The sequence below is a fragment of the Myotis yumanensis genome, unplaced genomic scaffold (genome assembly GCF_028538775.1).
Source record: "Myotis yumanensis isolate MYYU_CA2020_CCGP unplaced genomic scaffold, mMyoYum1.0.hap1 SCAF_17, whole genome shotgun sequence".
NCBI classification, from domain to species: Eukaryota; Metazoa; Chordata; class Mammalia; order Chiroptera; family Vespertilionidae; genus Myotis; species Myotis yumanensis.
In genome coordinates this window covers 13,333,970-13,358,624 of record NW_027223768.1, presented here as the reverse complement: position 1 = coordinate 13,358,624, position 24,655 = coordinate 13,333,970, and the positions used below count along the sequence as shown (strand labels likewise).

General features: G+C 38.9%; 1 protein-coding gene across 2 annotated transcripts; it reads right to left on the bottom strand.

The window, feature by feature from the left end:
• Nucleotides 1-1,403: 1,403 nt before the first annotated feature.
• HORMAD1 (HORMA domain containing 1) lies at nucleotides 1,404-20,254 on the bottom strand. Of its 2 annotated transcripts, XM_070396742.1 has the most exons (14): nucleotides 20,207-20,254; nucleotides 19,480-19,624; nucleotides 17,865-17,928; nucleotides 16,913-16,949; nucleotides 14,913-14,933; nucleotides 14,614-14,640; nucleotides 13,562-13,629; nucleotides 12,930-13,081; nucleotides 10,844-11,103; nucleotides 7,904-7,970; nucleotides 7,748-7,824; nucleotides 5,969-6,052; nucleotides 3,019-3,087; nucleotides 1,404-1,484 (listed from the first exon to the last, which is right to left on the bottom strand). In XM_070396742.1, the coding sequence occupies exons 1-14, from the start codon at nucleotides 20,237-20,239 to the stop codon at nucleotides 1,404-1,406; spliced, it is 1,185 nt and encodes a 394-aa protein (XP_070252843.1). In that variant the 5' UTR covers nucleotides 20,240-20,254. The 2 variants fall into 2 exon arrangements, with proteins under 2 accessions (XP_070252843.1, XP_070252842.1); XM_070396741.1 differs by lacking the exon at nucleotides 14,913-14,933 and having other exon boundaries at nucleotides 20,207-20,239.
• Nucleotides 20,255-24,655: the final 4,401 nt, after the last annotated feature.

Here is a 24,655-nt window from a genome sequence, read left to right as displayed (position 1 = left end):
TACCTTGGTGTTTCTTCATTGGACCAATCAGAGACCGCCATGGTTAAGTCCAGCCAATCGGAGCTTACGAGGGGAGGCTCTCCCCCTCCCCCCCATTGTGTTGCGATCCAGACAAACACCACTAAAAGGAGGCAGGTTTGGGTTGAACCTGACAGCTGGTCAATCCAATGAAGGAACCTCGGTAGAATAGAGGAGAGGCCTGCGCTCCCAAGCCCCATCGAACCGGCCAATCCAAATGTTAAGTAAGCTAGCTCCAGCTGCCGAGCGAGAGGTTTCTGTTGGTCAATCTCAGGGTAACAGTGTATACTAGCACAATAAAGTGAGAGGTGTTGGGATACAATAAAGCTAATAATAAACATTTAAAAATTGGTTGTGTTTGACAATTAGCTTATTCCTAATTATCCTGTTCCAGAAAAGCCTGATGTGGCTCAGTTTGTGAACCTTTATTTGGTTTACATTAAACAGGATGGGTACTTTTCTACCATCACATACATACCAACATTCTCTATTTAACGCTTGTTACTAGCAAACCTTGAATAATGTATGTTTTTAGAATATGTCTGCTGAAACCACAAGAGGCAAGCAGACCAAGTTTTAAGTCTTCGGTTTCTAAAGCAAAGGAAGCCTGGAACCATGTCCAGGGTTTCTCACTAAGGACACAGTGTCTTTCACACCACCACTCAAAAATTCTAGGAAGTGTGCTCAACTCTTGCAAAGTAATATCTACCGAAATGATCTCGAAATTGGTGCCTAAACACTTTCTGCTAGGTATATAAAAATCGGAAGCCATGAAAGAGTATAGATGCTTAACAATATTTTATTTATGCTCTGCAAAATGCCAGACTTTTAAAATCAGTTATCATTTTTCTTATAGTAAAAAATTTTTTAAAAAAAGGTAAAGTACCAATATTCAATTATACATTATATATTATTATGTTAATAAACTATATCAAACTACTGAAGAGAATTGTTTTAAGAACACAATTGCAAACAAAACCAGTTAAATGGTATAGTTTTAACACAAGTAAAAAGTTAATTCCTTCCAAAATATAACACCAAAATAAACATTATTTGTTTCAAAAATGGCTTTAGAGGACCTTAAAAAATTAATGTTTGTTTAAAGAAAGTGTCCACTAAAATGGAAGATAGATCAATATTGAGTAGCTATTAAACAGAATTAATTATGACAATGGTTCTTTTGGTTTTATTAAAAAGTTCTATTGGATTTGTCTTAGATAAGTTTAAGGATCACAATATGATAGCTAAGAATTCATTTTAGTGTACTAACTGCTTAAGACTACATATAAATTTCCAGAGGTAGGGCAAACACACCTTAAAATAGTAACATAGTATCCTTTAAATGTAGAGATGAACTTTGCAATCATGCAGAAGAAAAATAATTTTTATATATGTTCCTTTGGTTCACTAAACTTTCTTCTTTTTGTCACTGACTCTTGACTAGCAGAATCAACGTGATGAAGAACCTGTCAAAAGAAAACAACTACTAAGAATCGGTATTTTACAGTTTAAATGTCTTTAATTTTATATCTTTTTATGTTTCTGAAGCTTCTTTCTTCTTCTTTTTCAAAAATTATACCTAGCATATCTATGTCCTACTAAAGTAGGTTACCTGGGTTCTTTAAAAGTAGGGGAAATTTTATTATTGACATATTTAAATCTTCTGATGGCTGCTGAAAGTACATACTTGCAAATTATAAGGGTTGCTGGAGTAGATAAATAGAGTTAACATTATGCTCTCAAAATAGTAAAATATTTTGGGGGATACAGAGAGGGAAAAAGGATTATAAAATGAGCTGCAGATAGAAAAACAGTCTACCTAGGAACAATGTAAGATTTAAATCATGTTTTGTTTTTGTAACCTTGGTACTTAGCAGTGTCTAATAGATAGTAGACATTCAATGCACACTTCTGAATGACTGGGATGACAAATCAGGAAAATTCCTAACAAGATTTCCTGAGTTATTGAACTTTGATTTTTCTGGAAGAAACTTACAAAGGATACGATTGAATTATGATTTTGCAGGGAGAGAAATCAAGGCTTAATACATTGGGGAAAATTAAAGACTCTAATATATTAGTGACATGTCAAATTATTCATTTTCTTCTTAAGATATGTAAATTTTTTAGATTGCCCCTTTAACATTTGATTTTTTAAAAGTTTTCAGTTTCTAATTTTAACCTATTAATAACACCAAAAATTATAGTTGAAAAAGTATAAATATTTATCTCAGAAATGACAAATACATTATCTCACTTAGTAAAATAAGATTCCAGCCCTAACCGGTTTGGCTCAGCGGATAGAGCCTCGGCGTGCGGACTAAGGGGTCCCAGGTTCGATTCCGGTCAAGGGCATGTACCTTGGTTGCGGGCACATACCCAGTGGGAGGTGTGCAGGAGGCAGCTGATCCATGTTTCTAATTCTCTATCCCTCTCCCTTCCTCTCTGTAAAAAATCAATAAAATATATATTAAAAAAAAAAAAAGATTCCAAATATAAAACAACTGTTACAGGATTTAGGTCAGGGAAAATTTTTTCTCCTAAGGTACTAAGAAGAAATACTATATTTTTAAGGAACAACTGGATTTGACAACTTCTCTGTTTCTGCTTTAGTTTTGATCTTAGAAAGTTCAGATCAAATTTGTGACCCAATTTTAGCTCTATATAAATAAAATGGCTTGAATATTCTTGTACTCTCATTTTTTCATTCTCATATTTTCCTGATACTGATTTTATTTTATAAATTCCTCCAGCTACTTCAAATCATTCATGGAATCAGACATTAAATATTTACATGGAGAAAATTAATACACCAACATACTGCATCTTATTTTAAAATCATTCAATTTTTTAGAACCAAATATATTTTTAAAAGATTTGGATATCAGAGTTCTGAGGTATATCAAGGGATCTTATATTTGTCATCTTCAATTTAATCCATAATAATGATATTCTGATACTTGCCATTTTACTCTACCTATTTATTATCATAAGACTTACTGTTTTTCCAGATTCTCGTTGACTTCTCTTCCGATTTGCTTTAGATTTTACTGGTTTATTTTCATTAGCCTCCAAAAAAAGAGAATAATTACTATTGGGTTACTTCTCTAAGAACAAATAACACTTGATTTTTAACCATAGGTACTATATGAAGTTTAAAAAAAAATTTTTTTAAACAGCTATAATCCAGACACCATGCAATTCACCTATGTAATAGTTCATAGAGCTATACTATCATTACCATTGTCAATTTTAGAACACTTAGAGAACACGCTAAAAAGAAACCCTCTCCCCTTATAGTCATCACTCATCTATTCCCTCATCTTCCCATCAACTCTATGACTTTCTTAACACTTGGGTTGCGGGAAACGAGTTAGTCGGCTCGCGTGAATTGCGCGTACTCCGCGGGAGCCGTCTTAAACTCGGTTCATATAGATTTGCGGTGGAGTGCGGGAAACGTGTAAACTCGGGCCGATTGTAACTGCGTATTACCAAATATTTCATTTCAATCGAACCCATACTTCAAAAGATATAGGCATTTTAACGCGCCATCTTATATTTCATGTAAATGGAATCATATAATATGTGGACTTTTGTGATTGATTTCTTACACTTAGCATAATGTTTTCAAGGTCCATCCAAGTTGTAGCATGTACTGATACACCATTTCTTTTTATAGCTGAACTAGAGGCCCAGTGCACGAAATTCGTGTGCGGATATGGTCCCTAGGCCTAGTCTGCGATCAGGGCCATCTTCCCGGCTGCCAGCAGCCAGCCCTGCCCCCTGCCGCTACCTACCCCGGTTCCGTGTTCACCATCGAGCGATTGGAGCCTACCAGCTGGGGGGAGGGACCAAAAGGTCAGCTGTTCCACCTGCTGCTACCCCCTCCGGTTCCCTGTTGCCATCGGGCGATGGGAGCCTGATGGCCAGGAAGAGGGACTGAGAGGTCGGCCCTTCCATCCACTCACCGGCCCCACCCCCGCCGTGGGTTGCCCTCTGTGTGTGGGGCGACCAGCAGGGGGCAGGGGCTTTGGCCTGGTGCCGCCTCATCCCCTGCCACCCATCCCTGGGTCCCTGTTCACCATCGAGTGATCAGAGCCTGCCGGCCGGGGGGAGGGACCAAGAGGTCGGCTGTTCCGCCCGCTGCCACCCACCTCGGTTCCCCGTTCACCATTGGGTGATGGGAGCCTGATGGCCAGGGGGAGGGCCTGAGAGGTTGGCTGTTCCATTTGCTTTCGGCCCCACCCCCACCACATCATCCTCTATGTGTGCTGTGACTGGCAGGGGCGGGGGCCTTGGCTTGGTGCCGCCCACTTTCCCCCACCCCCACCCTGGGTCCCTGTTTGCATCAGGCAATCGGATTCTGCTGGCCGGGGAAAGTGACCAAGACCAAGAGGTGGTCAGTGCACCTCATAGTGACTGGTCGAGCGGTTGTTCTGGTCATTCTGCTGTTATGGTCGCTGGGCTTTTATTAGTGTAGATAATATTCTATTGTATGTATATGCCACATTTTGTTTATTCATCCTTTGATAGACATTTAGGTTTTTTTCCATCTTTTGACTACCGTGAATAATGTCAGATATTTAGTTTTTAAAATGAATACTGAATGACAAATTATTATCTATCATACTATTATTCTTTAAAAGGACATAATTTTCTGATGCTTGAAATGTACTCTTCAATAGTAGCTTCCTTAGTATATATACTATTAAATATTTTCATTTATTGCCCTTTCCTAACCATAATTCAGTCATGATTCTCAAAATCAGGAGTACTTTTGGCAGACTTTATATCCAAAAACATAGGCAATTTCAGAACTGAATTTATGTTCCCAACACATCCTAATATTACATTACAAGGAAATCTTTGAACCATGACCTCCTGGTTCATAGGTTAATGCCCAACCACTGAGCCACACCCGCCAGGCTACCTAATAATTGTTCTTAATGCTGGCTTTTCTCCCTATATCCTAAAAAAGGATACTACTCATCCTAAATAGAAGTTTCCTAGGAAGAACATTTTGCTGCTAGAAATACTAATTTTTGAAATTCTTTTATCTTTTGCTTTCATCAGCAGACTAGTTTGAATGCTGTTTTATGCCAGTTCTAACTTCCCATTGAGAATGTTGGGGGGAAAGGACACCTAAAAATGGCAGTGATGTGCTGGTAAATGTTTAATAACTGGTTCTCTGGGAACAAATCCTGGGTTGAGGCATTTGCTGATATCCATGCTGTAAATACTCTATCATGTCCAATTTCAAGCTGCCAACATGATGTCATTGAATGAGGAGTGGGGAGAAATACTCCAGCATACCACTGTTAAAGTGCACTGTTTTCTATTTTTGGACATAATATTTTGCATATTTTACAGAATGCTTTTTTTTTCCACCTCTGAACCTTTGAGAGTAACTTAAAGGTTTAAAATAAAATACAAATTTCTATTTAATACAATTCATACCAAAAAGTAAGACAAAGCAATGTTTGCCTTTTTGCTTAAGAACATGAGATTCATTTTATGCAAGATGTATATAAAACATTCATTTTTAATGTCTTATTAACAAGATAATCCATTTATAAGATAGAACATGGAACATTTTGGCATTTCCTTGGGAGTCTACTTGTATATAATGATGTCACTTCTCAAAGCCTTTTCTGGATGTCCCTCTCTAATGTACCTTCAATGAAATTAACCATTCTTTCCTTTGTGGCTCTAAGTAGCTTATTCAGACTGCTATAATGGCCCTATGTCACTGCTTGTTGACCTCCAATTACTAAACTTTCAGCTAAGAACAGGAACTATGTGTTATTTTTAACACCTAATAAAGTATCTGACACATAGTAGGTGCTTACTAAATATTGGTCCAATAAATGAATTGTTCATAAACAAAATAAACTCATATATGGGGGAAATTATAAGGTTAGAATGGAAAACAATCTAAAGAGACACTTACTATTTTACTGTGAAAAATTCTTCCACTTCTTGTTTTGCTTTCAGACATAACAAGTTCAGATGTTTTACTTACTAACTGGTCAACCTAGAGAAGAAAATAATTACACATAATATAATCCTATTGAACCATGTGTTCTCATAACACAATAATAGGATTTAAAAATTCAATTATAGTTCGGCCGGTGTGGCTCAGTGATTGAGCATCGACCTATGAATCAGGTGATCATAGTTAGATTCTCGGTCAGAGGGACAGAGGGTCAGGGCGTCAGAGTAAATACTTGGGTTTTAGGCTTGATTCCTGGTTGGGGGCATGCAGGAGGCAGCCAGTCAACAATTCTCTATTATCATTGATTTTCTATCTCTCTCTCTCTTTCCCTTCCTCCCTGAAATCAATAAAAATATTTTTAAAAATAATTCAATCACATAAAATTTAGGGTCTTGTTTGTTGAGGTAATGAAACTTAGTAATTTTGAGTTGGTTTTTACTGTCATAAAAAGTACAAATATAAAGATAGTGAAACTGACACTGTTCACAGTTGACTATTCACTGAGCTAAGAAAGTCCCAAATGTTCATCACCAGGCACTACTCTTCTAGAAGAAAAATTTTAGCTCACTGTCAATGGAAAAAGGGGCTGTGTAAAGGGGGACAATCATCAATAACATTTTCAAGTTCATTTTACCTAAATGTTACTTCTAGATTTTACTGTAAATGGAAAACAAAATTAAACATGTTCTGCTCCAAGATAACAAAAATGTATTATATATAATATTATATATTTTATATTCCATTTGTAAATAGAAAGGGTGGTGTATAATAATTGCTTAAGATTCCATCTAGCTCTGAAATATTGAGATTCTGTGAACAGTATGTAGATTATTAAACAAATCTACCAATAATATACTTAAAACTTTCAACATATAATTCCCGAATTTTGTTAATGAGCATTCTTTTTTTTTTTTTTTTAATATATTTTATTGATTTTTTACAGAGAGGAAGGGAGAGAGACAGATAGCCAGAAACATCAATGGGAGAGAAACATCAATCAGCTGCCTCCTGCACATCTCCCACCGGGGATGTGCTCGCAACCAAGGTACATGCCCTTGACTGGAATCGAACCCGGGACCTCCCAGTCCGCAGGCCGACGCTCCATCCACTGAGCCAAACCGGTTTTGGCTAATGAGCATTCTTTTTTTTTTTTTTTTTAAATATATTTTATTGATTTTTTACAGAGAGGAAGAGAGAGAGATAGAGAGTTAGAAACATCGATGGGAGAGAAACATCGATCAGCTGCCTCCTGCACATCTCCCACTGGGGATGTGCCCGCAACCCAGGCACATGCCCCCGACCGGAATCGAACCTGGGACCCTCCAGTCCGCAGGCCGACGCTCCATCCACTGAGCCAAACCGGCTTCGGCTAATGAGCATTCTTAATACCTAATTTTCTTCTAAAAGACCTAGATTAAGAAAATCTGAGAAATAACTAAATAAACACATAAGAAACAGTCTTAAAAAAAAAAAAGTTAAGCCCTAGCGGGTTTGGCTCAGTGGATAGAGCGTTGGCCTGTGGACTGAAGGGTCCCGAGTCAAGGCATGTACCTCAGTTGCAGGCTTGATCCCCATGCAGGAGGAAACCAATCGATGTGACTCACTCACATTAATATTTCTCTCTCTGCACTCTCTCCAAGAATCAATGGAAAAATATCCTCAGGTGAGGATCAACAAAAAATAAAAATAAGAAAAAAACAAATTAAAAGTAAGATGGAACTATCAAGTTTTTACCTGAGAACGAGAAACTGAAAGCTCTGGAACTTCTTTAGATTTCATAATCTCATCTTCCTCACAAGCTAAATTTGGTTCTGAAAAAAAAAAAAATAAAGTTAAAAGCATAAAATTGAGTTAGAAGTGAATCAATCTATATTTACATTAACTTCATACCTGCAAGTTCAGAAGATCCAGGATTTTTTTTCTGCTCTTCTGTTTTCATTTCAATGTCAAAATCATCCTATATAATTACGTGGGGAATAAAAGGACACATTTCAAAAAGAAACTAAAATAACTTGGTGGACCTATTTAAACAAATTTGTTTTCTGTGAAGGTTAAATCCTATACAATAATCCTATATAATAAAAGGCTAATATGCAAATTGCCCCCTTGACCAAACCCCTCTGGAGTTCGACCAGAGGGCGGGGCCGGCCCACCAACCACCTGCAGCCCCTCCCCCCAGCTGGCCCGATCTGCCTGGGCCAGACCCCACCCATGCACGAATTTGTGCACCTGGCCTCTAGTATAACATAAGTCTACAACTACCTTATGCTTGCTAGAAATAAAATGGTCGTATAATTACTATAACAAGGCAACTTATTTATCCAAAGTATAAAATACTTTACTTTACAGGGTTGCTTTGAGGACAAATGATAAAAACATACAATTTTCTCAAAATGTATAATGGTTCTAAGAACCCTTAGATCTTACTGTGTTTGAGGGCACTGAATTAGACATATTCACACAACAAGCTGCCACTTCTATTGTTCTGGAATTTGCACACAGATGTTAGCCTACACTCTTAACAGGTTTAATGTCTACTTCATAAGTATTATTCCCTATGTGACATATGTCAAAGAACTTTAAATATTTTTTTAAAGTATGTTTTTATTGATTTTAGAGAGAAAAAGGGAGAGGGAGAGAGAGAAACATCGATAGGCTGCCTCCTGCATGGGGTAGGATAGGGAGGAGTGGGGGATGGAGCTTGCAACGCAAGCATGTGTCCTGACCGGAATTGAACCAGTGACCTCCTGGTGCATGGAACAACACTAAACCAACTGAGCCACATGGGCCAGGGCCAAGCTTTAAATATTTTAAAGAATGCTACATAAATCCCAGACATATTTGTTTATAAAGCAAGACTGGGGTTTAGTTTTTAGGGAAAATATTTCTTCTTTGACAGTATTGGTTGAAAATGAAATTTTTCTATTTGTAAGGATGTGGGGACAGAGCCTAAATCAGAATAGTCAGAACTGTGGTCCCAATTTAGGATAAAATGAGACAAGAACAAACAACAAAGATGAGATTAAAGAAAATTATGTTAATGATGAAAGATTTCCTTGAAGTGAGGCAACAACAAAAGCTTTCTTATACTTATACTAGGGGCCTGGTGCATGAAATTTGTGCACAGGGGGTGGGTCCCTCAGCCCGACCTGCACCCTCTCCAATCTGGGAACCCTCAGGGGAGCCCTCTCCAACCCGGGAGTTTCTGTCTGTCTTTGCAATCATATGAGCGAATTGTCTGAGACCTCAACCCAGTTTGGTTTGATGCTCACAGAATAATAGAGGTCTTTTTTTTTTCTTTGCTCCATTGGTGGGAGATTTCCTAGAAGTAGCAGGATATCTTCCTTTTAATTTTTCCTCAACACTCTACTATGTCTCTCACCTTTGCTTTCCCTCCACCTCCCACCCGCAACAGTAACTTGCTCCAGGCTCACTTTGCTCTAGTTTCTAGGAGATCCCGCGATGCGTCTGCCACCAGAACTATGATTCTCAGCATTCTTGGTGCTCCCCATGCTCTGGGCTTCTGCTTCCGGTACAGGGGCTGCAGAAACCAAAAGGACTGGGAACTCCAGCAGCCCGCAGGCCGGGCTGACAGGACCGGATACTCCAGAGGTGTCCCCGGGACCCAGGCTGCTTGGCGCCAGCGTGTGCATGCTGGCCACAGGCTTGGAGTGGCCAGCGTCCTGGGGACGCCCGCCGCATTGCCCGGGCAACGTGGCAGGTGAGCGGGCATCCCGCCCCGCCCCTGGCCACTTGGCACCTGTGCGTGTGTGCGCTGCCCACAGGCCTGCCAACTTTGTTGGGTTAATTTGCATACTCACTCCTGACTGGCTGTTGGAATCTTGGAGGGACAGTCAATTTACATATTTGTCTATTATTAGTATAGATTCATCCATTCATTCAACCAATACTGAGAATGCACACTTGTAAATCTAAGCGCTAGGTACAGGAGGACAACAATAAGATACTTTTTCTTCCTTCTAGGAACTCCAGGCTGCTTCAGGACTGACTCTCCAGGCCCTAAAAAAATTCAAGCAGAGCTAATAGAATTGTAAAAAGGGTTCCAGCATTAGTTGGAGAATTGGACTGGATCAGTGGTTTTCAAACTATTGCTCCAGAGACCAAACTATGCTCCCCACTATGAGGGGAGGTCAAGTGGTTGGCTGGGCCTCTAGGACCATTCCAGGCTTCATTCAAACTTGTTGCATTAAAAAAAAAAAATTTTATTGATTTTTTACAGAGAGGAAGGGAGAGGGATAGAGAGTTAGAAACATCCATGAGAGAGAAACATCCATCAGCTGCCTCATGCACACCCCCTACTGGGGATGTGCCCGCAACCAAGGTACATGTTCTTGACCGGAATCGAACCTGGGACTCTTCAGTCCACAGGCCGACGCTCTAGCCACTGAGCCAAACTGGTCAGGGCAAACTTGTTGCACTTTTAAATAATGTTTGTATTGAGATAAAAAGCATTAAAACATTTTGAATTTTTAAACTGGGTTGGGCATATTCAGAGTGTATACTAATATCTGTATGGAAATTCCAAAGCTATGAAAGTGGTAGCTTATTGTGTAAACATTTCTAATTTAGTACCCTTAAACAACAATAAGATCTAGGGGTTCTTAAGAAACCAGGATACATTTTGAGAAAGTTGTATATTTTTATAATTTGTCTTTTAAAACAAGCCTATACTTTCTTTAAGGTCCCTTCCAACCTTGAGTTTATGTTTCTGATACAGTATTTATTCAAATATTAACACGAGCTATTAAAGTCCTCATTGAGGCAAACATTTATTACTACTGTACTTTATATCTCTTTAAATACACTTACAGGTGTATAATGCTCCTGTTCATCTTCTGGATCATCTTCGTCCATGAGTATTTTTTGAAATGGTGTTTTTAACTGGTTTGGAAATAATACAGTTGAATCAATATTTTCCATTCGTTCTTTCTCGGTGGTCACCTTTACTTTGAAGGTGTGAAAGGGTGTTGGGACTTCTCCCACATTTAAGTACATAGGCTCCCCTTCAAATATCACTCCTTCACAATCACCATCCTTAAAACCAGGAGGCTGGTAACCTGGGGGTGTAACTGCAAAAAAGTAAGTATAAACTGTGCTGTTCACGAAATTGAAGAAAATATTATTATAAAAATATATGCAGATTGAAGAAATTTCAAATACAATAAAAAGTAAAAATCACCCTCCTATTGTTTCCAAGTTCTTATTTTATTCCCTAAAGGTAACCTTTTTTTTTTCATTTGACTGTCTGTGTGATCTTGAGGAAATTATTTATCATCCTTGATTTGATTTACTCATCTGTCAAATGGGGAAAATAACAGGACCTACCTCATAGGGTAATTGTGGATATTAAATGAATTAAAGTGTGCAAAATGCTCAGAACAGGACTGCCACATAGTAAGTATTTAATAAATGCCAGTTGTTTTTATGTTGTTGCTTTATGTTCTTTTAGAAGACAGATTATGCATGTAAAATTTATAATATTCTATATATATTCATATATATACACTTAAAAACACAAATAAGATCATACCTGTGCCCACCTATTTATAACATCTTTTAAATGTTTTAATATTTCTTGAATAACTTAATTTATCAGCGAATTTTTAACCCTCTTCGGTCCAACCTTGAGGCTGACTCGACAGACCAGGCGCTAGGAGCAGGTCCAATATCGAGCAATAAGAACATTTTTTAAGAACTTTTTAGTTCAACATTCAATCCCGTCAATTAATTTGGACCAGACTGTTTGAATTCCAAAAATAATATTGGAACACAAAGGGTTAAAAATAATTTTTTTAATGTTTTTACTGATTTGTAGAGAGAGGAAGGGAGAAGGATAGAGAAATAGAAACATTGATGAGAGCGAAACATCCGATGATTGGCTGCCTCCTGCACACCCTCCCCACTGGGGATTGAGCCTGCAACCCAGGCATATGCCTTGACCCCGAATCAAACTGTGACCTCTTGGTTCCTGTGTCAATGCTCAACTGCTGAGCCACACCCGACAGGTTATCAGTGCATACTTTTTAATAGCTTGCATAGTATTTTATTATATAGATGCACCATAATTTATTTACATAATCCTCCAATGAAGGACACTCAAGGTTGTTTCCAGTTTGTTCCTGTTTTAACCAATAGTATCATGAAAATCCATATATACACATATATATACATATATACATATATATTGCATATTTGTGTAAGTATATTCCTAAGATATTTCCCTAGCTATAGAATTTTTGGATTAAAGGCAATATGCATTTAAAATTGTAATACTGCCAAATTGTTATTTAAAAATGTTGTACCTATGCATATTCTCTCAAGAGTGTATAAAAATGCCTGCTTCCCTCCCACACACCCTTGCCAATAATGTGTTTATAAATTTTGCTGATCTAATAAGTGAAAAATGGTATCTGTTTCATTTCTTTAATTATGAGTAAGACTTTACCTATCATAGATATGTTATCACTGGAGAAGTCTGTGTATTTTTTAAAGTGCATTTTTTCAATTCTTTCTTTTTCAAATGTTAATATTAAGTGTAAATTTTGTGATTTCAAAAAAGTATATAACAATTTAGATCCTTACAAACATTTGGGATGAAAACCAATCGTTTCAACAATAATAAAACATACAGATACTAAAACAGTATGTGTTGCAGCCAAGCCTGCGTGGCTCAGTGTTTGAGTGTTGACCTATGAACCAGGTCACAACTCGATTCCCGGTCAGGACACATGCCCAGGTTGTGGGCTCAATCCCCAGTGTGGAGCGTGCAGGAGGCAGCTGAGTGATGGTTCTCTCTCATCATTGATGTTTCTCTCTCTCTTCTCCCCCTTTTTCTCTGAGATCAATAAAAATATATTTTTTAAAAAAATAAAACAGTATGTATTGCAAATAGTACCTTCATCATAGTAAAAAAGTTTCATGGTCAAGCAAACATCATTAGGTAAAGGTTCCAGATTTTGCATTAGAACATACATCTTGCGAATGAGGAGAATACTTGCTTTCTTGGTGTCAGCAGATGACAAACTAGATTCAGTGCTTTGATTTTGACTAAAAGAGAATCACACATTATTTTATGACACCTGTAGCTTCTAATAACATAGCTTCACATTTTACTATTTAAGATTCTTATTTCTATTATAGCATTAAGTTGTAAAGTTGAAAGGAACCATAAAATGTCATTATGATAAAAAAGTTATTATTAAACTAGTAGCTTAATTTTACATAAATTAATATGCATTTTATATAATATGCTTGAAGAAAACAAATCATGGATTTTAATTATATTTATAATCACTCAAGCATGCAATAACTTTCCTACTCTTTGGCTCTGTTTCCTAATTAAAATAACATACAATTAGCCACAGAATCCTGGTTTACAGCTACTCCAAGGATACTTGGTACAGCTACGCCTTGATGGTTAATTGGGGATGTCTGAAAAGTTCCAAATGAATCCTGAAGTTTAGTTATATAGTATTAATATGAATAAATGATAATCTGTCATAGAAAAAGAAAAGTATAGAACAATACCTTATGAAGTCCATGACTGGTCCATTCTCAGTGTACTTGAATTTAAATTGGTAACATTCTGAAATTGTCTTAAGTAGAAAACACTGCAGTTATGTATCTGATATACAGTATTGGAAGCCAAGTAGCTGTATACTGCTTTTGTATGACTTAATATTTACTTAATAATTTTTTCTGCCATATTAATCCCTATTGATTCATCGAAACTTTAAAGTCCCAATAGTTGATTACCATGGTTTGGGATTTATGGCTTCAATCTTGGAGAGAAATTTATTCTCCTGCTCATTGCAATGTATGTTAGATTTATCAGAGAGAAGGAATTCCTTGGCAGACAGATAAGGAAGGGAGGCAGCATATCTCTTACTTTAGCAGAACGACAAAGCACAGGCCTTCAATTCTTGCTATACTGTAACCACAAGCAAGTCATTTACGCTTTTTAAAAAATATATATTTTTGTTGCTTTCAGAGAGGAAGGGAGAGGGAAAGAACAATAGGAACATGAGAGAGAATCAATGATTGGCTGCCTCCTGCACGCTCCCTACTGGGGATTGAGCCCACAACCCTGGCATGTGTCCTGACAGGGAATTGAGTCGTAACCTCCTGGTTCATAGGTCACGGGGAGCAGGCCTAAGCCAGCAGTCGAACATCCCCAAGGGCTCTCGGACTGCAAGAGAGTGCAGGTTGGGCTGAGGGACCCCACCCCTCCGCCAAGTGCACGAATTTCATGCACCAGGCCTTTAGTAATTTTAGAAAAGGAATACTATAAAGAACCAAAAGTCAGGATATTTAAGTTATTTCAAATGGTCTGTGGCTTTGTGACCTAGGATCAGTCACATAATCTCTCTTTTGGTAAGTGTATTAATTTGTTTGAAGGTAACTAACTATACAAACCCTGTTTTACCTCAAAAAAGTCTTTATGAGGTTCAAATTTGAAAATATATGTGAAAGTGCATTGATTAAAACACAATTAAAAGCATAAGATATTATATTATAATTTAAGTTATTTTTTAGACATTAGAGGCATTATGTATCTTTACTAACTTAAGCAGAGTTACCTGAGGGTCTTCTGGGTTGGTGTATACCTATTTTAAAATAATTTACAATTGAGTGATACAAGGCTAAGTATTCAAGGAGAAGTAAATTAGTTGTTTAGACTAAACTATTACATGAACTCAGCAAAATAAAATACAAAACAACCCCCTATAATATTAATTTGATACTTTTCCCCCATTAAATAGATTAGTTATTTGAATAAAGTGACATAATTAATTGATGGTTTTAGTATTACTTAATTAAGCAAGGTAGAATTTTACTGTCTTTAAAAAACAACAACATATAATTTAAAAATACTTACAGCTAGAACAACAATCCTTAGCTGAAATACAACAAAGAACAAAAATCTTACTTTTATTGTATAAAATGTTTTCATGATGGATCATAAGAATTCTGTCCTATTTCAAAATTTATTCCTAGTAAAAAATAATCTTGCAGAAAATAGACTTCATATGATGCATATAGAGCAATACATACTTTACATGTCTTTCTCTATTCCCTAAAACATCTACTTCTAGTTGACTTACTGAAGGATGAAATTCATGTTATTTGCTTAAGCAAACAGGAGCATTACTGCCAGTTACAAGAAAAATATATATTTTGAAAGAACACATTAAATCTTTCCAATGTGAAAACTAACTTTGAAAGGAGAAAAAATACAGAATTCAGGGCCCTTGTCATTTAATAAAGGGAAGAGGCTTTTGAGACCACAGAACAGAGAATCACAGGAAATAATTCACTCAAGTAACTTGCCAAAATCTAAGAGTCATCCTTGATTTAGATCTTTTGCTAATACTTCAGAACCAATCTACCACCAAGTCCACTCAATTCTACTATGAAACATATCTTAAATCTCTTTTTTTTCCCTCCTCTTTTGTTATCCTGGTCTAAGCCACCAGTTTATTTGTTTTACCAGTACTGTAATAATAGATTAAAGTGCTATTCTCCTTAATTTCAATCTTATTCTATTTCTATAGTATATTCTCTAAATAGCAGCCAGAGTGATTTCTAATTTAACATATAAATCAAATAACGTTACATTTCTACTCAAAATCTTCAAATGATTTTTATTTGCACCTAAAGTAAAATCCAAACTCTTTACCTACATAGCTGTGAATGCTCCTGCCCTCCTTCTCTCTCCAAGCTCATCTCCTGCCACTCTACACTGTTTATTGCACTACAATCATACTGGCCTTTTTGTTCCTTGAACTCTCCAAACTCCCCTCCAGCTCTGAATTTGCTGCTCTAGGAATATTCTCTCCCTAATATCAATGCCTGCCTGGTTTATTCTCATTTAAGTCTCAGCTTAAATCCCACCTACTCACGTAGTTCCTCTGAACATCCCATCTAAAGTTACCTTACCTTTCATTTGCCACCTATTTTTTCTAAAAATTTTAATTGCACTTATCTGACTTGCTTGTTTGACCACTGTTAGCTTACCCAGCTCCTACCCAGAATATGTCTCTAGCACACAGTAGGCACTCAATATTTAATAAACATTAAATATTTAATGCCTTAATGAGGGAGATTAGTGACCATAGATAAAATTTTACCTTTCTCAATTTTATTTCACTTCTTTGTATATGTTGATATAAATATATGCTAACTATACAAAAAGGCTCATGATCTATCGTAAAACTTTATTAATTGAAATTTCACTAATTCAGAATTTGTGACAATATAACTTAGACTAATAGAAATTTATTTTTGAATGCTCATGAATAAATTACTAAATGATTAGTATAAATAAGAGTAGAGAAGTCATGTGAAACTAATTAATAAACTATTTATTTATTTTTTAAAATATATTTTTATTGATTTTAGAGAGGAAGGGAGAGGGAGAGAGACATAGACACATCAATGATGAGAAAGAATCACTGATGGGCTGCCTCCTGCACAATTCCTCCTGGGGACTGAGTCCACAACCCCCAGCATGTGCCCTGACTGGGAAGTGAACCATGACCTCCTGGTTCATAGGTCTATGCTCAACCACTGAGCAACACCAGCTGGGCATGAATAAACTATTTAAAGACCTTTTAATTCATTGTTTTTGTAAATTAATATGTGTGTTAATGAGTGTTAACAACCACAACTGTCTTGGCAAAATCTGTGATATAGTAATTCTATTAGCTTTAAATGAGGGAAATATTGGTCTTTAAAATATTCAAATGTTTAGGCTTTTCAGTAATTTGAACTGGCCTATGCTAAAGTTAGTTTAAACTAATGTTTTACTACATGGTAATTAATGTTACATTTGTAGAATAAATTGTGGAGAAAAAGGATAAAGAGATATTGACTTACATATTTTCTCTGTAAAGCATCATAGCATCCTCGCATCCTAAAAAAATAATCAAGGATTCATTTTTAGATTGAATGCATTTCCAGAAAATAATTCTTTTAATAAATCTCCTTATTATCTAATGACTAAATAATACAAAATTTTCTTATTAAAGCTCCTGTCTTATTAACTAGTTTAAAATAATGAAAACAAACAATGCCAAGAATATAAAATGCTGATATGGAGGGAAGGGAAGATATAAAATATCTGACCTCAGCCTGGCCAGCGTGGCTCAGTGGTTGAGCATTGACCTGTGAACCAGGAGGTCATGGTTCCATTCCCAGTTAGGGCACATTCCTGGGCTTCAGGCTCAATCCCCAGTGTGGGGTGTGCAGGAGGCAGCCAATCAATGGTTCTCTCTCATCATTGATATTTCTATAACTCTCTTCTTCTCCCTTCCTCTCCCTTCCCCTCAGAAATCAATAAATAATATATTTTAAAAAATAACAAGTAAAATATCTGACCTACTATTTGTGGGGAACAATAATAGGAAAATGAAGCTCACATGGAGCATAAAATAAAGAAAAAATTTAATGGCCAAAACCGGTTTGGCTCAGTGGATAGAGCGTCGGCCTGCAGACTGAAGGGTCCCAGGTTTGATTCCTGTCAAGGGCATGTATCTGGGTTGCGGGCACATCCCCGGTGGGGGATGTGCAGGAGGCAGCTGATCGATGTTTCTCTCTCATTGATGTTTCTGACTCTCTATCCCTCTCCCTTCCTCTCTGTAAAAAATCAATAAAATATATTTAAAAAAAAAAGAATAAATTTAATGCAAAAATCCAAAGACCTGCAAATATAGTATCCAAGGTTAAAGGGGGACTTGCTAAAATTGGGTTAAACACTGAAATGTATCCAAGGTACAAAAAATGTGATTTAATAAAAAATAATCCTATTGTTAGGTATCATTTTACTTACCAATGCACTAACTGTGTAGCTCCTGGACAACTTTTATCTTCTTTCAGAATTTTGACACAAAGATCTAAACATAAAAATTATAATATAAATTTAGAGCTACTTAAGATTAGTAAACAACTAGAAATTTAAAGTGAAGATTATGTTCTTCAGCTGTGTATTATCTATAATAATCCTATATAATAAAAGGCTAATATGCAAATAGACCGAACAGAGGAACAAACGAACAACTGGTCCCTATGACATGTGCTGACCACCAGGGGCGTGGGCAGAACATGGTGGGCGTTGGCAAAGGCAGCAGAGCGCGGAACATGGTGGGCATTGGCCGCAATGGGATGGTGGAGCAGGTGAGCAGGGGCACCAGACCAAGGTCGGGTGCCGGTCGCTGTCATCAGGCAAACCTCTGGTGGTTACTGAAAATTCTTTGCTCCCGTGCACTGTGGTCCTGCCCAGTGTTCTCACCTGCTGTCGGCACAGGTCATGCTCCTACCCACTGCTGGCGCTGGAGCCGCCACTTGCTCCCGCTGCTGGCACCCAGGGCCGGCCCCCATCGCTCGCCGCGTCAGTGGGTGCGAGTGGCAGCTGCCAGCTCCAATTGCCCCTCAGGGCTTCTCCACCTCCCCCTGCTCCTGAGGGGCGATTGGGGCCAGCAGCCGCCTCTCGCACCTGCTGCTGACAACAGCCACCCTTGTACCCACAGCCAGTGCCAGTCCTGATCGCTTGGCACTGTCAGCAGGTGCGAGCAGCGGCTGCTGGCCAGATTGTCCCTGAGGACTTCTCCACCTCCCCCTGCTCCTGAGGGGTAATCAGGACAGCAGCTGCCACTTGCACTCGCTGACGGCGCTGGCCCTGCTCACACCTGTTGCTGGCCCCGGCCCCAATAGCTCCACGCCATCAACAGGTGGGAGCGGGGCTGGTGCCAACAGCGTGTGGGAGCGGCAACGTTGGGAGCGGAGCTGCCGGCAGACATGGGACTGGGGGCCTCAGTGGGAGGAGCCAGGCAGGGGCATAGAGGATGGGCTGAGACCCGTCCCTGTGCCCACGTCAGCCCCACAGCCCTCAGTTCCTGTCAAGGTGCACAAATTCGTGCACTGGGCCCCTAGTCAGTATATTATTGTCAATGAACTCTCAGATGATTAGTATTAATATAAAAGGCTAATATGCAAATATGCAACCCATGCTACAATGTGGATGAGCTTTGAAAACATCATGCTAAGTGAAATATGCCAGTCACAAAGGGCACATATTGTATGATTGCAATTATACGAAATGTCCAGAATAGAAAAACCCATGGAGACAGGAAGCAGACTGGTGGTTGCTTAGGACTGGGAAGCTGAGGGAGGTGAGAGAGACTTAGTGGGCATGAAGTTTCTTTGGGAGCAATGAACATTTACTAAAATTGACAGTGGTGACAGTTGCATATCCCTTTGAACATCTGAAAACCACTCAATTGTGCAATTTAAATGAGTGACTTGTCCGGTGTGTGAATTATATCTCAATAATAAAGGTGTTATTAAAAAAGCAAAATCTCTATGGAAAAAATTATAGTTTTAGAGCAAGCCCATATAAGAATAACTATGTTTATTCTTAGGGAGTTTTAAAATAAACATGATATTACCATCTAGGTATCTTGATCCATAAGCACATTCTGGAAATATTCCTCTCAAATACGTGATGCAGGACACGGAAATCGCTAGGAGCCTCTTCACCAGCATCAGAGAGCTCTGCTCGGTCAGGATCTTGTTGGAAAACACCAACGCGCTCTACGTTCGAAGGGAAGGAGACATTTCGCTTACGAAAAGGAAGGTCTTCCCTGCAGGAGACCCAGTCCTGCAAAAGCAGGTGCTCTCCCCGGGAACCCTGGCCCTCGCGGACAATAACCCCCAGGAGGCAGCCTGGCCCCTGCGGTGGGAAGGTGCTCGCAGGCAGCAGCCCGGCGGCGACAGGAAAAGCACTAGCTGCACCCACAGCAAACACCGTGCAGGCGAGGCCCCTGCAAAGGTGGCGCTCTGACCTCTGACCTCTGCGGGCCGTGAACATCGGTTTCTAGGAGCGGACGCCATGGATGATAACTTCATCAGAGCAACCGGACCGCACGCACTCGCACCCAAGGTGAACTGACCTTGAACATCCAACATCCAACAGGCTTCTCCATTCATTCAAAACAGTTTAGCAAAAAAAAAAAAAAAAAAAAAATCTCCATTTCTCAAAACATGGGAGTTTTCGGATATCACTAAACCCTCAAACAGCTGGCTCTAATTCTCAAATACAAAAGCAGTTGAGACTTCAAGACAACAATAAAATTAGCTAAATTAAAATGTATTAGAATACGAAAAAACTCATACCATGGGTGTTCCCTGCAGCTGGGCAGTGGCCATCTTCTGAGGAAGTATTGTCTTTAATTCAACCTTGTGATACAAACACAAGCTTTAACGTCAGGCCTTATTTTTACCCTTTTCTAGTTTACTACCTATCCAGGCAGGAAGAATGGTACGTGACTAAACGAGAGGATTCCTTTACTTAAAATGGAATCTTCAAAAACATTCATTTTGCCCTTCTTGTAAGGTCCTCATTTTAAGCCGTTTTACTAGCAAGCCTGACACAAACGGGTTCAGAAAGCTCAGAGACCTTTTCTTGCGGGGTGTTCCACAGATTTTAGGTAGAATTGCGGAGAGGAAGCGGAGCCTCCCCCGGGGACGCGCCCTTGACCGGGTCCCTGCCGGGCGCGGGCGGCCGCTCCCGCCACCGAGCACGGGCCAGGGCTACCAGGCCTTTTTTTTTAAAAAGCCTCATCTTCTATTTTTCTTCACTTCATAGTATTCCAGCATTAACAACATTGTACAGGTAGGTCCTGGGTAATGAAAAACTGCCCCTGCCAAACCCTGCACAACAATCTTTTAATTTTTGTTTTAAATTTGTGGTTTCAAAATAAGCGAATCGGGTGACTTTCCTTCGCTGAGCTGGCAGCGCGGCTCTGGATGGAAAGTATGGCCTCCTCTGTGGAGCAGCCGTAAAAGGAAAACAGAAAATATCCTACATTTTTGTTTTGTACTGATTCTGGTTTCTCAATTAGAACTTTGTTATTTTGATGTTTCCATCTTTCGGCCCCAATGTCATTTTTCTTCATCAGACAATTCAACTAGAAAAGTTCATGGAAGAGTCTATTTACTGTAAACATTTAAAGTTATCCTGACGAAGCCTGGACGAGACGTGAGTCAACCTACTTCCAAAGACCTCTGACGAGGTATACATTTTCCCCTGAATGGTTTTGCCATTAAGACTCTAAGAAAAGTAAGCAGCCGGTGACAGCAAAAGAGATTTAAAAGCAAATATTACGACTACGAATAAAATTAATAAAGGAAAACAGACACAAACGTATATATTACATAACGTCTGACGGACAGGCACCGGCGACCAGGACAGCGCTGCGCGAAGTACGCTCTCTGCCCAATGCGCATGCGCTTTCCTTCAACGGTTGCCCGGAAGAAGCGCGTCAGTAGCCTTTGACCCCCCGTCGAGGTCAGCTTTCCCGCCAAGAGTAGCGCAAGGCAGGCTGGGAACCCCAAGTACCTGGTGCCGCATCTCAACTAGAGAGGCCAGATGCTCGAGGGGAAGGTTAAGTAAGTGCATGTGCACAACTGTGCCGATATGCACAGATTTCCTGCCGTGACCAGTGTCCTCAACCTCCATTTAATTAACCATAGTAATCTCGGACTCTTTTCTTTGATTTTGTTACTGAATCTACCATATTGTGCATTACCACCTTATAGTCTCATGTGACTTCGGGGAAACCAGTTTGCTCTAGCGGTCTCCGACTTAAGGAATTTCTCCTGTGCCATATATCTGGGGACAGCAGATAGCTTCAGTGGTTCTCAACCTTCCTAATGCCGCGACCCTTTAATACAGTTCCTCATGTTGTGTGACCCCCAACCATAAAATTATTTTCGTTGCTACGTCATAACTATAATTTTGCTACTGTTATGAATCGTCATGTAAATATCTGATATGCAGGATGTATTGTCATTGTTACAAATTGAACATAATTAAAGCATAGTGATTAATCACAAAACAATATGTAATTATATATGTTTTCCGATGGTCTTAGGCGACCCCTGTGAAAGGGTCATTCGCCCCCCAAAGGGGTCTTGACCCACAGGTTGAGAACCGCTGGTTTAGAATATCATTAATGTCTCACTTAGAAACAAAATAATAAAATCAGAGCTGGTAGGTAATTTGAGATTGTCTAGCAGTACAAACTTCTTTTTACAGATTGTTATATGTCCAAATAAATTGATTTAGAAGTGTAAACATATCGTAATTATTCATAATCTTGATATGTCTGTATTACCAGTTAGAAAACAGTGACTCCATATATGAAAAGATTTGCCCGGAGTCAAATAGGAGAGGATGGAGACTAGAATCCTGTTTTCAGGGTCAAAAATAGTGAAAATCCCCTGGTATAATTATTGTGGTTTATACTTCTCACACACTTAAAGTTTATAAAGAGCTTTCACATTCACTGTCACATTCTCCTACCTTACTCTTACTATGTCTCTCCCAACACATACGACTCCTGTGTTAGAGATGAGAAAACCTATTCAAGTAAAACTGGTTTGCTCCAATCACAACTAATTTCAGTGCTGGCAGAGGGGGAGCCAAACCCCGAATGACAACATGTTACATTTATGGTATGGTGCTTCATATTAAATTTATTTTGAGTCATTAATAACTATTGGGAAAAAACCCCACAAAAATATGAAACCGTAAATGCCCATCTGTGACTCAGAATAATGCTGTATGGGAGGGATAATTCCTCCTCTACCTTCTTCCTAGGGTCGTTGGGTACGATTTAAAGACAGAGACAGATTAACAGGAGAAATGCATAGAAGTTTTTTATTTTTTTCATAAATATGTGTGTGTTTTTTATTGATTTCAGAGAGGAAGGGAGAGGGAGAGAGAGAGAGAAAATCAGTGATGACAGAGACTTGATGGGCTGCCTCCTGCACACCCACTCTTGGGGATCGAGTCCACAGCCCCCAGCATATGCCCCGACTGGGAGTCTAATCGTGACCTCCTGGTTCATAGGTCAACACTCAACCACTGAGATACTCTGGACAGGCAAAAAAATTTACATCTTTATTTTTACTAACCTCTAACTGGTTTATTTATTTTTATTATTATTTTTAAAATTTTGTTGGGGTGACATTATTCTACATGAACATATAGGTCTAACCTCTAACTGAAAGTTTGCATTTCTTTTATGTAGTTCATAAACCACAATATTAGCAATACTTGTAATTATACAACCAAAAGAAAACTCAGATATTTTTATATCACCTTACAGTTCTTGCAGATATCTTCAAAGATGTTCATCACTACTTCAAATTTAACATAGTTATTAACTCTTGTTATTTAATGCATTTATAAAGAAGCATGTACAGTATGTTACTATAGCACAAATTTATATTTTAACATTTTAATAATCAGCTTCCTTTGTAATTCTATATATTTTATTTTATGCACTTAAGAACATTATTCTGAGAAGGTGTCCATAGGCTTCATTAGACTGACAAAGGTAAAGAACCCATATTTTTATTCCATTTACAGTGCCTGAAAAATTGTGGGCAAAATAAAAATGAAAGAATACTCAGGAGACTTATGTAATACTTTAAACAATAAATTTAAATTAAAAAAAAGAATACTCAACTAAATACTTTAAAAAATACGTTTTTATTGATTTTAGAGAGAGGGGAAGGGAGAGGGAGAGAGAAACATCGATCAGCTGCCCCCTGCATGTCCCAGTGGGGGATGGAGCCTGAATCCGGACATGTGCCCTGACCCTGAATTGAACCTGTGACCTCTTGGTGCATGAGTGACGCTCAACCAACTGAGCCACACTGGCCAGAGCGTAACTAAATAATTTTTAATTATAATGTGTCTCTATACATTTGATGATAGTTATATAGTACTAGTGGCCCGGTGCATGAAATTCACGCACATTAAAAGGGAATTAATTAGAGGAAATATTTTAATATTGTTATTTGCCCTTTCTCTATAATAGAAGTGTCAGAGATGAAAGAAAATTAGTAAAATGTATATGAAAATCTCCCTCCTGTCAGAGTCTGGGGCACGCCACAGGACTCAGAGTCAAGTCCCTGCCCACCCGCATACACCTCGAAATCATGCGAGATGCAGACCTGGCCAGCCCCACCCCCATCAAGCCCTGCAGGGTGGGGGGCGCAGCCTCAGGTCCCCTGGCCTGGCGCTGGGTGGGGGGGTGCAGCCTCAGTTTCCCCAGCCCCGGTGCCAGGGCAGGGGGCGCGCCTCAGGTTCCCTGGCCCAGCCTCAGGTCCCCCCGCCTAGGCGCTGGGGCAGGGGGTATGGCCTCAGGTCCCCCCGCCTAGGCGCTGGGGCAGGGGGTATGGCCTCAGGTCCCCCAGCCTGGCCTCAGGTCCCCCAGCCCCGGTGCTAGGGTGCGAGGGTGTGACAACTATTTGCATATTAGCTCTTTATTATATAGGATAACCATGTTTTTATAGTTAGCAATTCTTATTCTTTAAAATGTACTTTATGGGGGGAAAATGTACTTTATGGAGAAGGATTAAGAGATAGCGAAATTAGTTTAATTTTAGTTTAAGATATACTGATGACATCATTCCACACACATTTTATGTCGTAGGCATGAGCAAAATTTAAAGTTCTTGCTGCCTTTTCAGAACCCATCTACATATCTATAGCAGTTGTGAGGAAAGATCAACCTGAATTAGATAAAAATGAAATGGAATATTAAATAT